A 15,190-nucleotide genomic window follows, 5' to 3' on the forward strand; every position below is an offset into this window, starting at 1 on the left:
GATTACGCCTGTCAGTCCTACAGAGGCACGTAAAGGAAAGCGTTGCGCTCAGCGAGCAAAAGCTTCCAACCGCATCTCCCTCAAAACTTCAGAAACGCCCAAGTGCAGCCGGCTCCTAAACGTGATGACAAAAACCAAGGGATTGACTGATCCCTGTGATTTTTTTTAGGGCTCCGTACTTCCACCTATCTGTGCGGTGTGTTGGTAGATCCCTACCACGTTTAGGCGCTCGTTGCAAGTAGATTGCCTGGGAGAACAGCTGAGGAAAACCCAGTTTTAAGCACTTTCTTGCATAAATGCCTCTTGGCACAACTACAGATTGTTACAAAAGTATGGCTTCTAAAACTAACAGAAACCATCAATCCCAAAACAGGAGAAGGAACGCTTCCAGGAGCGATGGGTGCCTGGCACCCAAAGACCCCCGGCTGTCTGTTTTGGGACAGGGACAGGGCTCCTGCTGAGGACAAGGATTTCAGTGGGGGTTCCTCGACCCCCTCTAGGGTCGGGGAGCAGTGAGGCCGGTCCACGTGGTGGCTGCTCTGAGGTCTCTGCCAGCACTCGTGCCCACGGGTCATTTGATCAAACATTACAAGTCGTTAATTCCAGTTCTGAAAGCTCCCAGTCAGAAAATGAGCACAGGGATGGTTTTTAAGCAAAAAGCCATAAAGAGGCCGTAAATGGCCAGGATGCAAAGCTACCAATACATAAATTAAACACAGGGCCAAAGTTAACAGGACCTGCACGGACTGACAAATAAAAGCAAATAAACACTTTTTAAGATGCTCCTAAACCCAAGGAGGGCGAATGAACCCTTTTGGGGTTCGACCCCAGTGGCAGCCGCCCGGCACCGCGCTGTGCCCCCGGGAGGAGCCCCCTGTCCCCAGGGGCTCTGCTCCTTGCCCAGGGACTGCTGCTTCGCCTGGGGCAGAGCTGGCTTTCTACGATGGGGGCTGTGATGCAAACGGGTTTATTTATTTTATTTTATTTTATTTTGTTTTGTTTTTAAGGGGAGGCGCTGCTCCCTATCCCAGCTGCAGTTTGGATGCACAGAAGTAGCAGGGAAAGTGAAAACCCCCAGTGAAGGATTTAAGACAGCCTCCCCCAGCAGTAACGGGGCTGTGGGGTGGGGGGGAGCGAGGAGGGGGCACTGTGAGGGCCTTGGGGTGATTAAATAATCAATGTGGGAAAAATAAAGGGGAAAAATAAAGGGGGAAAATAAAGGGGGAAAATAAAGGAGGAAAGAAATAAAGGGGGAGAAAAATAAAGGGGAAAGAAATAAAGGGGGGGAGTAGGAGGGGAATAAAGAGGGGAAAATAAAGGGGGGAAAACAGGGAGAAAAATAAAGGGGGAAAATAAAGGGTGGGGATAAAGGGGGGGAATAAAAAGGGGAAATATAAAGGGCAAATAGATAAAGGGAGACAAAGAAGTGGGGAAATAAAGGGGTAAAATAAAGGAGGGGAAGTTAAGGGGAGAAAGTAAAGGGGGCAAAAAGGGGGAGGAAGGATAAAGGGGGAAAAGTGGAGGGGAAAAAGTTAAATGGGGAAAAACTAAAGGGGGGAAAATTAAAGTAAAAACTAAAGTGGGAAACCGGGGTGTGGGGGCAGTACCCGTCAGATAGGGTCTGGGAGGAGGCCCTGGGCTCCCCCAAGTTATCCCATATCCCATATCCCATATCCCATCCCATATCCCATATCCCATATCCCATCCCCATCCCATCCCCTCCCGCCCCCCCCTCCCCAGCGCGGGGCAGCGGCGCCCCCGCCCGGTGCGGCCGGGAAGGGCGGCGGGGCGGGGAGGGGCCGGTTCGGCTCCACTCGGCCCCGTTCGGCTCCGTTCGGCACCGCTCGGCTCCAATCGGCTCCGCTCGGCGCTGCGCACGGCCCCGGCCGCTCTGCGCCCCCAGGCGGGCGTCGGAGATCGAGGAGGGGCGGGCGGGAGGAGGAGGAGGAGGAGGAGGAGGAAGGGGGGGGGCGGCTCCCCCCGCCTCTCCGGATTGGCTGAGGCGGCGGTGACGTGAGGCGCGGCGCTGCCTCTTAGGGCGGGAGGCGGAGGCAGGGCCCGGCAGAGCCGAGCGGAGCCGAAGGGAGCCGAGCGCGGCCGAGCCGCGTCCCGAACAGCGCCGTGAGGGGAGCGCCCAGGGGGCAGCGACGCCCCCGCGGCTGGGGCGAGGAGGAGGAAACTTGGTGCGGGGCAGCCCGGAGCCAGCCCCCGGAGCCAGCCCCAGCGCCGCGGATGTGCCCCGACAGCAGCAGCCGCCGCCGGGCGGGGAAGGACGGAGCCGGGCGCGATCGTTCGCAGCGCTGGGGAGCCGGCGGGGGGCTGTAGCGGCTGGAGGACCCGGGGACTGAGGCTCGCCCCTCAACGCTGCGCCTGCTCTGCTGGATCTGTGGCTTTTTTGGTGGTGTGTGCTTGGGTTTTTTTCCCATTTTTCTATTTTTTTTTTTATATATATATTTTATTTTTTTTTTCTCTCTCGGGGGAAGGAGCTGCCGGCCAGCCCCGCTCGCTGCAGTCGTGGCGGTGCCGAGGCCGGGCAGCCCCCCTTGGAGCCAAGGAGGAAAAAAAGGAAAAAAAATAAAAATAAAAGAGAAAGAGAGGCCGCCCCACACCTAGAAGCGAACCGCGGGACCTGCGCTTGGGATCTGTTAGTTGTCTTGCTCATGCCACTGCCCCATGGGTGCCTCAATGGCAGGATCATGAAGTGTTTGACTTTTTTTCTTCTGCTTCCAGAGACCTTAAAGAAGTCCAAAAAGAGCGCGAGGCCAAACGGCAAGGTGCCAGGATGCTATGAGATAGTGCCCCTGGCCCTGAAGAGGAAGATGGCTGCAGAACTTTACCCTGCCAGCGCCAACACCAACATCGCCAACAGCAACGCCGCCGCCACCGCTGCCAACAGCAAGAAGAACGCGCTGCAGCTCCAGCAGAGCGCCCAGCCGCCCCCGCCGCCACAGCTCCAGAACCTCAACAACAACAACTTGGAGAGCGCCAACTGGCAGTCCTTCCACCCCACGCTGCGCGAGAGGTAAGGGACGAGGGACAAGGGGACAAGCGACCCCGCCACCGGGCTGGCTGGGGCTTTCGGGGGGGAGATGGGGGCGCTGAGCGGCCTCTCCACACCTCCCTCCCTTCCCCTCGCTTGCAGGAACGCGCTGATGTTCAATAACGAACTCATGGCTGACGTCCACTTCATCGTGGGCCCGCCAGGGGCATCCAAGAAAGTTCCTGCCCATAAGGTTTGTGCAGAGCATTATTTTTGTTTTTTTCCCCCCCCTGCTTTTTGTGATAGTGCTGAGCATCATCCCCCCTTCTTACCCCCCACCCCAACAACTCAATTCAATTTTTTTCTCTTAATTATCCCTCCTGCCTGATCCCAGAAGCAATTGGCATATATGGCAGTTAAAGGGAACTGTCTAAAGCGGGCGCCTGCCTCAGCTGCAGCTTTTAACTTTCCCTAAGTGTAGCTCTTATCAAGAGCCAGCACGCTCAGTCATCGCAGACGCACGGTACTGAGGCTTCTCTCCCTCCCTCTCTATTTTCCAGTACGTTTTGGCAGTCGGTAGCTCTGTCTTCTACGCTATGTTTTATGGTGATCTCGCAGAGGTCAAATCTGAAATCCATATACCAGATGTGGAACCTGCAGCCTTTCTAATCCTATTAAAGTAAGTGGCCACTACAAGTTACTAATTACGTGGACGGAATCAAAGTAGCTTAAACTATACATCTACCTCCTAATTGGCATTGTGCAATACGCACATATTACTGTTTACTTCATGTGCTGACAAATACCGAGTGTCAGACTCGCTGCCAGCAAAGATGACTACAGATGAGTGCTTTTTTTTTTCTCATGGGCTATACATACATATATTTTTCCCTTAAGAAACTTCTTTTTTTCCCCCTCTAGATACATGTATAGTGATGAAATAGACCTGGAAGCTGACACAGTTCTGGCTACGCTGTATGCTGCCAAGAAGTACATCGTGCCAGCCCTAGCAAAGGCTTGCGTCAATTTTCTGGAGACTAGTTTAGAGGCGAAGAACGCTTGCGTTCTGCTGTCTCAGAGCAGGCTCTTTGAGGAGCCAGAGCTGACACAGCGCTGCTGGGAGGTGATTGATGCTCAAGCAGAAATGGCACTGAAGTCAGAAGGCTTCTGTGAGATAGATCAACAGACGCTAGAGATCATTGTAACCCGGGAGGCGCTCAACACCAAGGAAGTGGTAGTTTTCGAGGCCGTTCTCAACTGGGCAGAGGCTGAATGCAAAAGGCAAGGGCTGCCGGTTACGCCACGCAACAAGAGGAATGTATTAGGAAAAGCGCTGTACTTGGTGCGGATTCCCACTATGACTCTGGAAGAGTTTGCCAACGGGGCTGCCCAGTCCGACATCCTCACCCTTGAGGAAACTCACAACATATTCCTATGGTACACGGCTGCCAACAAACCCAAACTTGAGTTTCCCCTGACGAAAAGGAAAGGACTCGTACCTCAGCGATGCCATCGATTTCAGTCGTCCGCGTACCGCAGCAACCAGTGGAGGTACAGAGGGCGGTGTGACAGTATTCAGTTTGCCGTAGACAAACGGATATTTATAGCGGGACTGGGATTGTATGGGTCAAGTTGCGGCAAAGCTGAATACAGCGTCAAAATCGAACTGAAGCGCTTAGGAGTTGTCCTTGCTCAAAATCTGACAAAGTTTACCTCCGACGGGTCCAGTAATACTTTCTCTGTGTGGTTTGAACACCCTGTGCAGGTTGAGCAGGACACGTTTTACAATGTAAGTGCTATTCTCGACGGCAATGAACTCAGTTACTTCGGGCAAGAGGGAATGACTGAAGTGCAGTGTGGAAAAGTGACATTCCAGTTCCAGTGCTCCTCGGACAGTACCAACGGAACTGGAGTACAAGGAGGACAGATACCTGAGCTCATTTTCTATGCATGATGCATTTCACCTTGATTGTATTCCGATACTGCAACAATGCACATTAAGGGATTTTCCAATTTTACTACGAAACTGTACAGCAGTATGGAATGTTATGCTACTTACCTATCTGCTACATCAGCCTATACAAATAAGTGAAGGAATGCTCTCGAATTTAATCTTATTTTATTTATTCATAAGCTATTTGACTTAATTAAGACTGCAACGAGCAGAAAAATGTTAAATTCCGCACGTACTGTGCATTTATTTTGTATATAGATAACTAACTTGCAGACTGCAGCTGACTTAAACAGAATGTTCTAAACTAGAGCAGTTTATGAATCTGTGAAATATAAAACCTTTTTACTTGCCCTAACTCCTGTGTACTTGATTGTTACTGATCCTATGGCTTGTGTCTGTTAATTCAACTACAGTTGATAATGCCATTGCCCCTTACATGTGGGGGTGTATCCCTGCCCCTATGAAGGCTCCCTTGCCTGCTGAGACTATCCAGCAGGCAGCTTTTACTTGCTTTTATTTTCCTTCCCAGGGAAGCTGATATAGAAGCTTAGAGGTGTTTTGTGTATTGCCTAAGTTAACATAGACAAAACTTGAGTGTATCTAATGCCAATTAATACCACCCTGTAGTTATACTTGAAAGCTTATAGCATCTGTTCACAACATGCTCTTGGCATCATCTGCATTAACCTCCAGCCCGCCCAGCAAACAGCAACGCTGATGCCTGTCAAACTGCACCAGATTCAAAGAGCCAGTCAGGACATACTGATGAAGCTTAATACAGCAACAAGCTTCATCACAGGCTTAGCCAAGAGCTATACCACTCACAGCCACTATCTAAATACACATCACAGGAGCATACATTAGAGAAATATTTACAATATGGTCTTTAAGTTCACTCGAAGTTACTAATTGGTGGAAGCTGCCTTAAGCAAATGATGCTGCATCTCCTTTCTCCCTCTGTGTTTTTGTTGAGAACTGTAAGTCCCTTCCAACCACTATCAGCAGTCATTTAATAGCTACTATCCTTCAATTGTCTCAAAGACTGACAAAAGTAGGTGTATTCCTCAAAGTTCTGACTATGAGTAGAGATGAACCGCTTAGAAGTACTTTTCTTTATAAATCTCATAATGACCTTGGAAAGACTATTCAAACAGCAAGCTAAACCATTGTTTTTCCCCCTGTACAACAGGTACCTCTAGATTAACTTTAGAAGGGTTTTCTGTTTGTCTTTACCTAAGCTGCGTTATTTTTGCACCTTGAAATTAAGTTGCAATACAGTGCCTGTTTTCCCTCTCAAAAGGGGAACTAAATCTTGAAAAAAAAGTAGTTTGTACCAGACATCAACCTCTGTTAACTGAGGCAGTTTGCTGCCGTGATGGTCGATAGCCATGTCCTGCCATATGCTGTCTGGGTGCCATTAAAACAAAGCTCAGTACAGGAGCTGCTGGTTCTCTTGCTGCAAACTAAACGAGCAAGAACACAATTATATGACCAGCTGAGTACATCTGAAGGAGTTCTGAAGGAGTATGTATGTGTTTTTGAACTCAAAGGCATCTGATTCTCACTGCAGATTAAGGAGAGTGGGAGTATGGGTGGATTAAAATACAGGAAAAAATGGTGCACAGAGGTGGTAACAGTCACAAGACCTCTCTGTAAACTCCTCCTTTTATAGCTGGAATTGGTATCAATTCCAAATTGGCTCCAAAGTTGCAACTGAGGCAAGAATATTTTTTTAACCCTTTTAACAAGGTGAAAACCCACCTCCCTATCACCGTGTGCTATAATTTCAACAATAACTTACTAATTAAAAAGTTACTAAAATACTTGGGAAAAAGTTGCCAACTTGGAAAACACTGCACCTCATTTTCCGTCAAGTCACTTGTAATACAAGTGCTGAACTGCTCAGCTACAGGTGATGGACTGACAGTAAGTTTGGTAAATGTTTATGAGATGGAGCATCTTCACGGAACTGAATTTGACAGGCCTGTGCAAGCTTGTAGATGAACACAGATGCCACACATCAGTCCATTGTCTTGGTATAGCCTAAACTGCTCTGAGAAAAGCAACAAACAAGCTGGAAAAGAAAACGGCATCTTGCTCACACACACACACAATTGTCTTAAGCAACCATGCAGCAAATAAATCAAAAGTTAAATAATAAAAAATACCTATGGCTGGAGCATTTATGCAGAGTTCTCTGGCCAGCAGAAGGAAAGTTTTTCCCAGCACATAGACATTCACCTATTAAAAGACAAAAATTGTTATTTGAATCTTAAACCACAAATGCTTTTAAACAGACCATTTATGTAGAAAGGAAAAAAAAAAAAAAAACATTTTTGAAATTGTAAAGAGCCTGCTTTAGGAAATTCAATGAAAGTAATACAAGAAATATTCATAGATACAGAATAATACCTGGTGCTTGTCAAAAGCAGCATAAGTTAGCATTGTAAATCAAAGCCTAAGTTTATACTGAAAAAAAATACAAAATGCTGTTCATTATGCTCTTCAGTGGACTCAGTGTCACTCTGTACTACTTTGGCAAATTTCCAGTTGTCACCTAACATGTTAAAGTATTAAGTAGACTTTATAGTGTCATTTGTCTTGTAACGTAACCAAACTTCAGCAAATCACAAGCATCTCTGCTTTTACATCATCTTTCACATCTCTGTAAAATCATGTGAAGTGGGACACTTCAGTATTGCACAAGCACAAACCAAGCTTCTCTGCCAAAGAAAGGAGCAGTGCTACATGCCCCAAGGGTATTTGTCACTTCTGATTGTTTGGACATTGCCCCACATGAAAAAGATAAACAAACAAACAAACACCAAACCACCCTGAACCACAGCAAAGGAGCAGGCATAGTCCCACTCTTGCCCAGGAGGATGTAAATGGAAGAAGCTGTTCCTCATACTCCGATTTGCAATTTATGGCGTGGTAAGTACAGCGTTTGAAAAGTCTGAGGATGTTTTATTTCACTATCTGAAGATGTGTTTTTGTGGTAAGCAAGAAAGGCAGCATGTATTTCAAATCCCAATTATCCCCAAACGTTCCCATGAAGCTCCTGGCATACCTCGCTCCCCTGAAGGGGCATATAAAGGTTAGTTTAAAAAATAAATAAATAAATCCAACCTCCTACAATGCAAACTTTTCATTTTTAGTTTTAGGGGTAAGTAGCATGCCCTCCGTTGCTTTCATGTAATAGAACTGCCCCTCTCTTTCCTATGCCAGCATAATGAAGGTGTTCACTAAGCAATTACACAACGGAGTTGTCCATTAAGGTACAAGCCCGTGGAAATTAATAATCTGTTACTAAGTACTGTCTTCCAGTTTCACGGAGCTTTACCAACACTGGTTTAAAAGCAGCCGGCCTCCCAAGTGTATAGATGCAGCTGCCAAGCTAGTAAAAAAAAAAAAAGCAACAAACAAATTCTGACACATCTTCGCCTAGCCATCCACTTGCAAAAACAACTTTTTGCTTTACGTGAAAGTTTTCCTAATGTGATTTTTTTTTTCTGAACTCAAATTTAAAAAAAAAAAAAAAAAAGGAAAACTTCAAATAAATTCTCAGAATTCACATGTATGCTGAAAACGACTGTTCAAACAAGTAAGTGTGTATGATGTGATGTTAATTTAGGCCATATTTAGTGGAAAATGTTGAATACCTCCCATGCTTTGTCTGTCTGACCAGTGGTTTCTCTGCCCTAGAAGGCTCCATAGGATAGTCTGAAATTTTACCACTCCTTTTTTCTCCCAGATGCCAGGCAACATAGAAATACTATTCTAGGGCAAGGAAGAAAAACAAAATATATTTTTTGAACAAGTGTAAATAGAAATAAGTGTAAATAGGAAGTAAGTCACAGAATTTTACACAGAAAACCAAGCATCCCCTGAACCTGGCAGTTCATATAGGCGTTTGGGAGCACGTGACTTTCCATGAGCCACAGAGACATTACTTAAAATATCTGCAGTGTTTCAGTTGGCTTTCGATGCTCTACATTCACTGCAAGTTTGGGATGGCTTTTTTTGACCTTTTGTCTAAAAAATATCAGCATAAAGAGTGGGGTTTTGGCTGTAGTTTCAGCCTTTAAGTTGGCTGACCGAGTTACTATAAATCTTAAACCTCATCACTTAGATCTTGTTCTGCAAGGATGATTTCACTGCACAAATCAATAAAGTTACTTCAGAGGAGCCAAGTCCATATGATATTTCCATCAGAGGCTTCACAAACTAATCTAGTTCCTTCATTTTAGTCTAGAGAGAACCTCTAATTCAGACAAGCATTTCTCCCTCTGGCTTTTTTTTTGTCAGGACATCCAAATACTTTGTGCATATCCCCATCTAGCCGTGTCACTGGAAGAAACTCCTCCTAAGCAAACTTCCTATAAATGCAATCATCAAAGAACAAACAGATACGAAGAGACAAAGAAACTTTTTTTTTTTTTTAAAGCTACACTCTAGCAACAAAAACAGACGGATTAAATACAAAGCAAAGACAAACGCATTATAAAATTGCCTCATGATTGCTTTTCATCCTCCTATCCTTACCTGCCTAAAAGTCTCCAGGTCCATGGTCTATTTGAGAAGTAAGGTACTTTAAAACTAACCTGCCTTTCCACTTTATGCACATCGCCGGTGTTTTATGGCTGACTTCAAGGTGTAGACAGTGTATTTACACAAACTAGTAAATTCAAATAGAAATGGTACATCAGGGAAATTTCATTCTTTTGATCACAAGTGCTCTCTGCAGTTTCTCATTACTACCAATTTAGAAAGAAGTAGGATACACAGTGCATTACGTACTCTGTATTGTTTTCCTCATGAAGCTGACGCTCTTTTAATGTCAAGGTAAAGTCACAAAAAGGATCAGGAGCACTTAACTGGTTCCAGTTCTCCTGGCAAATCAGTAGGAAGAGACACTTCAGGCCCTCTGAAGCAAAACACTTCTCATCTTTGAAAGTTACCAAATATTCAGAAGTTCTGGGGCATTTCCTACAGGCAGAGAACTAAAGATGACATAAAGCTCACTCAGAAATCAGTGATGGTGCTGAACTGCTTAAACAAGGCACTTAACTTCTAGTTTTAGTGGAAGAAGGCCCTTCCGCTAAATTTTAATGCTGCTGTCACTAATTTGAACTATTCCATACACACACCCCTCCTGTGATGGATGAGATGATAACTATATTAGGCATATAGAAAGAGTCTATCTTTCTTTACTCATCTTTTCTATGTTTCTTTTTTTTTTTTTTGCACTCTATTAAGCTTTGAAAATTAAGAGAATTAATTTAAAGGCCTACTTTAATTTCTAGTTCTTTCTTCATTAAGAACTTCTTATAAAAATTCATATACTCCAATCCATCAAAAGCTTAATGCTCCAAATTTAGAACCATATGACATTTGCATTCATAAAATCTAATTTTATGAGTCCTTTGAACAGTGAATAAACAAAAATGCCCTTCTAGAAAGCTGTGTCTGGCTTAGACTTCAATTGCTGTAGCTTTCAAGCTTACCACATTAACTTCAGTCTCTTTTCCCCATTTCTTGATTTATAAGGATCATAGAGAAAGACTGTATTTTCCCCAACTGTCTCCAGTCGATAGTTTGAAAGCATAGCAATTGTTTTATAGACTTTCCTAAGACTTGTGCTCTCTGTACTGTTTTTCATAGTTTGGTCAAATACTAAAATCTCCTAAACTCCATGCAGTCACTAGGTTTAAGCATCAACACGCGAAACAACAGAGAGCAGCACGGATCCCGTCCAGAGGGAGTATTGTTACATATCTGCATGCCCCAATATGTTTTACCGCATAGTTTTACATTCATCTCGCATTTAACAGAATGCATTTGCAAGCACACGGACCTGTCACTACGCATTTTGTTTTGTCCTGGTTTTGAACTAGGTACTTCAGCAGGAAGACGTTTTTCAGACAAAAAGTATACACTCTCCAAAGCACTGCACACAACCCATTTTTACCCCTAAGCTTTTGCAGGAGAAATTCAGATTGTACAAGATGCTGTCCTGTACCAATAATTTCTGCTCTTGTTATAGCACAGTTTATATCAGTTAAGAGTGGCACTTGGAGAAGGAACGGCTTCCAATTATTCACTTACATCTTTATAGAAAGATCCTCCTACTTGTTATACTCTTTGCCCTTCACGGTATTTTTCGGAGACACAGCCTTTTCATTTCACATCTGTCAGTCATCAGATGCTGATTTCAAAGGGACACTTCCATAGGGACTCTTATCCTTTCATAATTTCCTCTCGATTTCACATCATGCCCGATGTGTTCACAAACACCAATATACTTCCACTTCTACAAATAACAACAAATCCTTCCTTCCCAGTACCACGGGAATTCATCTGTTCATCAGCCTAACGCGTTCCAGGATTTTAAACTCTCTTTGGGAAACAGGGAATCTCCCATTGATACCAGATTATGGTAATTTCGACAGTAGCAATCAATAAAGCTGTGATCATGGGCAAGCAAAAATTTTCATTTAACGAGTTCCGTAAGTTTATGAATCAAAACCCTTTCACTACGAGCAATTTCCAAAAAGGCTTTCCAAGACCGTGGTGCAGCACTGTGGAAAACACTCTAAGTGGTGACGGTGCTTAAGGTCTTCTATCGTTCAGAGAGACGAAGACCGGGCAGTTGGAACTCAATGAGAACTCACACTGTGAAATATCCGTGGCTGCTTGCCTAAATAATTAAGCAAGCATGAAAAGCAAATGAGTTTTTAAGGAGAGTGTCTGTTGCTGGGGAAAGAGGCACCTGTGGTTATTTGATTCATTATTAACATTTCTAGTATAGTAATGCCTGAGGGTACCAGCCAGGTTGTTTAAATTAACTCAATCAAAATAGCAATTTGCATAGGGGCAATAAAGGCAAATGCCGTCAACATGTTAATATCTTTAAATGAATAAAGAGTATCAAAAACTGAGGCAAATTAGTACTGTCTTAAAAAAAAATACTGTTTTACCCTCCTCTTCCTCCTTCTACTGAAGTGTCTTATTTTTTGGGTCCATATTGCAACCAGAACATTACATTTAACCTCAAAAGACAAACAAAATGTGAAACTACAAAGATGTACCAACCCCAGCTTGTCAGACTGCAGTTGAAGAAGAGCCACAAATCAAAATTAAGCAGCTTCTTCTCTGCTATGCTTTAAAGCACTGCCTCCAGTGTAGGGACCCCACAGAGAGTCTGCTTTCTCTAATGGCATATGCTGCAGTCCTCCCACACCACAGCTGTACAATAAACTACAATCATACCACCTATGCAACAAAATACGAGAGTAATTTGTGACAAGCGTAGAGGAATCAGGAAGGCTAATGCTGCCTTAAAAATAAAATAAATCAGGTTTACAGAAATAAGTCATAATAATGATCCTTCCGGACAAGATAGTATTGTTACTTGATTGAACAAATTCAAGAGGAAGAAACAGAAGAAGCTAAGGGTTATGTTTTGAAGTGGAAGAGAGGCTGAAGAACTAGACCCAGCAAGTACCAGTTACTGGCTTTCACTTCTGGTACACCCTCTTCCCTTGTCTAGAATTGTAGAATGGTTTGGGTTGGAAGGGATCTTGGGAGCTCTCGGTCTGACATCCTGCTCAAAGCAGGGTCAGCTACTGACCAGGTTGCTCAGGGTTTTGCTCTGTCCAAGGACAGAGACTTGGAAATTCTTCTGAGCAACCTGTTCCCACACTAGACTCTTCTCATGGTGGAAAAACCTTTTCTTGATACCAAGTCCAAACATCTCATTTTCATTTATTACATCCATTGCTGCTAACCCTCCCGCTGCGCGCTGCTCTGAAGAGCCTGGCTGTGTCTTACATCTTTTCAGGAAGCATTAGCTTTATTTAACAGCAGGACACACCACAAGGCACACTGAAATGATATTCTGCTAGGCTGAAATGGGAGATCAAAGCACTGCCAACATCTTCCTGAAGTCTTTTATGACTACGTCGCGAAGACCATGACACTGGAGATTACAAGAGGCTAAAAAAGAGATGGGCATCTCCCAGGATTAGAAAGGCAGCAATCAAAACTCGAGCCAAATAGTTCTCCAGGTGAAAGGAATGAGAGTGCTCTGAAAGAGACTGGCAAACCCAAACTGTTCAAAAGTTGGGCCAAGGCTAGACAAGCTTCCCTACTCTCCTAAACAAGCAAGTCCTGTCACTTAGATTGGAAGAACAAAAAAGCAAACAAAGGGCCTGATTATAGACCTCTCTAAAGAGTGTATTTGCAAGTAAAATGCAATATCTGGAAATATAAACAAGTACTTTCCCTGTCAGAGCCTGATGACTGATCATCCTTCCAACTCAATCAACACGAAGCACGACTCTGCTCTGCACGAGGAAGGAGCCTGATTTGTAGCAGTGCTCTGTGCATTTTCAGTCATTTCAGATAACGCTTCCAAGTCTAAATGTACCAGAGGCATACGGGATCTGACAACACTTTCAACAGGTTTCCGAGACATGGGACACATTTCACCAAGAAATAAAATGGAAGACAAAACACAAAAAGTTGGCCTGTCTGATAAAAAATAATAATAAAGGGGGGCATTTTATTCTGATGGCAATTTGAGTTCCAAAAGTTGCTATGCAATGTGCAGTTCCCCAGTGGAACAAGCCAAACTCTCCCATCTCGATCATCAGTACAGCAGGAAAACTGATAGGGCTTCAGAAACAGACTGCCATTAACAGTGAAAGTTAGCCTCTTCTATTGCTAAATTTTAGCAGCATAATGCTAAGCTAAAAGCATATAATGTTATAAGGGATAGGTTTGTTTGTTGTTTTTTTGTTTGTTTGTTTGCTTTTTTTTTCTTTTCCATTGAGAACTGGAAACCAAACCCCAAAGCAGCGCACTAAGTACAGGAAGAGTGGATGCACAAGAGGCGCAGAGCAGAATCTCAGAGGACAAACTTCAGATTTTCTCTCCTAGATTCATCTACTCCCCTTCCACACCTACACACCCCCCATTTTATTTTTTTTAATTTATTTTGAAAAGCTGAACTGAACAATGAGAGAGAAAGAACATGTACATGGCAGGTCTCGAGACAGATAACGAGTTGCAGGTAACAGCAGATTTGCATCTTATTCATCTTTCTCTTACTTTCAGCTACCCAACTCTCTTACACTGAGCTCCCAGAGGGCCTTAGCTCCCCAGTGCCTGCAGGACACTGCTTCAAGGTCACTGATCACAGAATCACAGAATCACAGAATTTTCTAGGTTGGAAGAGACCTCAAGGTCATCGAGTCCAACCTCCAACCTAACGCTAACAGCCCTCCACTAAACCATATCCCTAAGCTCTACATCTAAGCGTCTTTTGAAGACTTCCAAGGATGGTGACTCCACCACTTCCCTGGGCAGCCTGTTCCAGTGCCTCACAACCCTTTCAGTGAAGAAGTTCTTCCTAACATCTAACCTAAAACTCCCCTGGCTCAACTTAAACCCATTCCCCCTCGTCCTGTCACCAGGCACGTGGGAGAACAGGCCAACCCCCACCTCGCTACAGCCTCCCTTGAGGTACCTAAAAAGAGCGATAAGGTCGCCCCTGAGCCTCCTCTTCTCCAGGCTGAACAAGCCCAGCTCCCTCAGCCGCTCCTCGTAGGACTTGTTCTCCAGGCCCCTCACCAGCTTCGTCGCCCTTCTCTGCACCCGCTCAAGCACCTTGATGTCCTTCTTGTAGCGAGGGGCCCAAAACTGAACACAGTACTCGAGGTGCGGCCTCACCAGAGCTGAGTACAGGGGGACGATCACCTCCCTAGCCCTGCTGGTCACGCTGTTCCTAATACAAGCCAGGATGCCGTTGGCCTTCTTGGCCACCTGAGCACACTGCTGGCTCATATTCAGCCGACTGCCACCATCACTCCCAGGTCCTTCTCTGCCTGGCAGCTTTCCAACCATTCCTCTCCCAGCCTGTAGCTCTGCTTGGGGTTATTGCGCCCCAGGTGCAGGACCCGGCACTTGGCCTTGTTAAACTTCATGCAGTTGACCTCAGCCCATCGGTCCAGCCTATCCAGATCCTCCTGCAGAGCTTTCCTACCCTCAAGCAGATCGACACACGCACCTAACTTGGTGTCATCTGCGAACTTACTGAGGGTGCACTCGATGCCCTCGTCCAGATCATCGATGAAGATATTAAAGAGGACCTCTTTAATATGAAGTTGCTGCAGGAGGACAGACCAGAGGTCTGTCCTCCTACAGCAACAGAGCTGCATCAAATAGAAACAGCACTGCTACTGGCAACCCTT

General features: G+C 45.0%; 2 protein-coding genes across 5 annotated transcripts in view; one reads left to right on the forward strand and one right to left on the reverse strand.

The window, feature by feature from the left end:
• Positions 1 to 15,190, reverse strand: part of BRF1 (BRF1 general transcription factor IIIB subunit) — a gene marked incomplete at its 5' end in the record, with an annotated part of 169,169 nt that overhangs the window by 85,971 nt on the left and 68,008 nt on the right. For all 3 annotated transcript variants that reach the window (XM_084522788.1, XM_084522789.1, XM_084522790.1), the window contains one exon: positions 7,103 to 7,175. In XM_084522788.1, coding sequence (XP_084378914.1) covers positions 7,103 to 7,175 — 73 coding nt within the window. The remainder of the gene's footprint in view (positions 1 to 7,102; positions 7,176 to 15,190) is intronic.
• On the forward strand, positions 2,065 to 5,289 carry BTBD6 (BTB domain containing 6). Of its 2 annotated transcripts, XM_084522793.1 has the most exons (5): positions 2,065 to 2,401; positions 2,731 to 3,022; positions 3,143 to 3,233; positions 3,541 to 3,659; positions 3,902 to 5,289. In XM_084522793.1, the coding sequence occupies exons 2-5, from the start codon at positions 2,820 to 2,822 to the stop codon at positions 4,932 to 4,934; spliced, it is 1,446 nt and encodes a 481-aa protein (XP_084378919.1). In that variant the 5' UTR covers positions 2,065 to 2,401; positions 2,731 to 2,819; the 3' UTR covers positions 4,935 to 5,289. The 2 variants fall into 2 exon arrangements, with proteins under 2 accessions (XP_084378919.1, XP_084378918.1); XM_084522792.1 differs by lacking the exon at positions 2,065 to 2,401 and having other exon boundaries at positions 2,425 to 3,022.

Source organism: Aythya ferina (genome assembly GCF_964211825.1).
Source record: "Aythya ferina genome assembly, chromosome: 5".
NCBI lineage: Eukaryota > Metazoa > Chordata > Aves > Anseriformes > Anatidae > Aythya > Aythya ferina.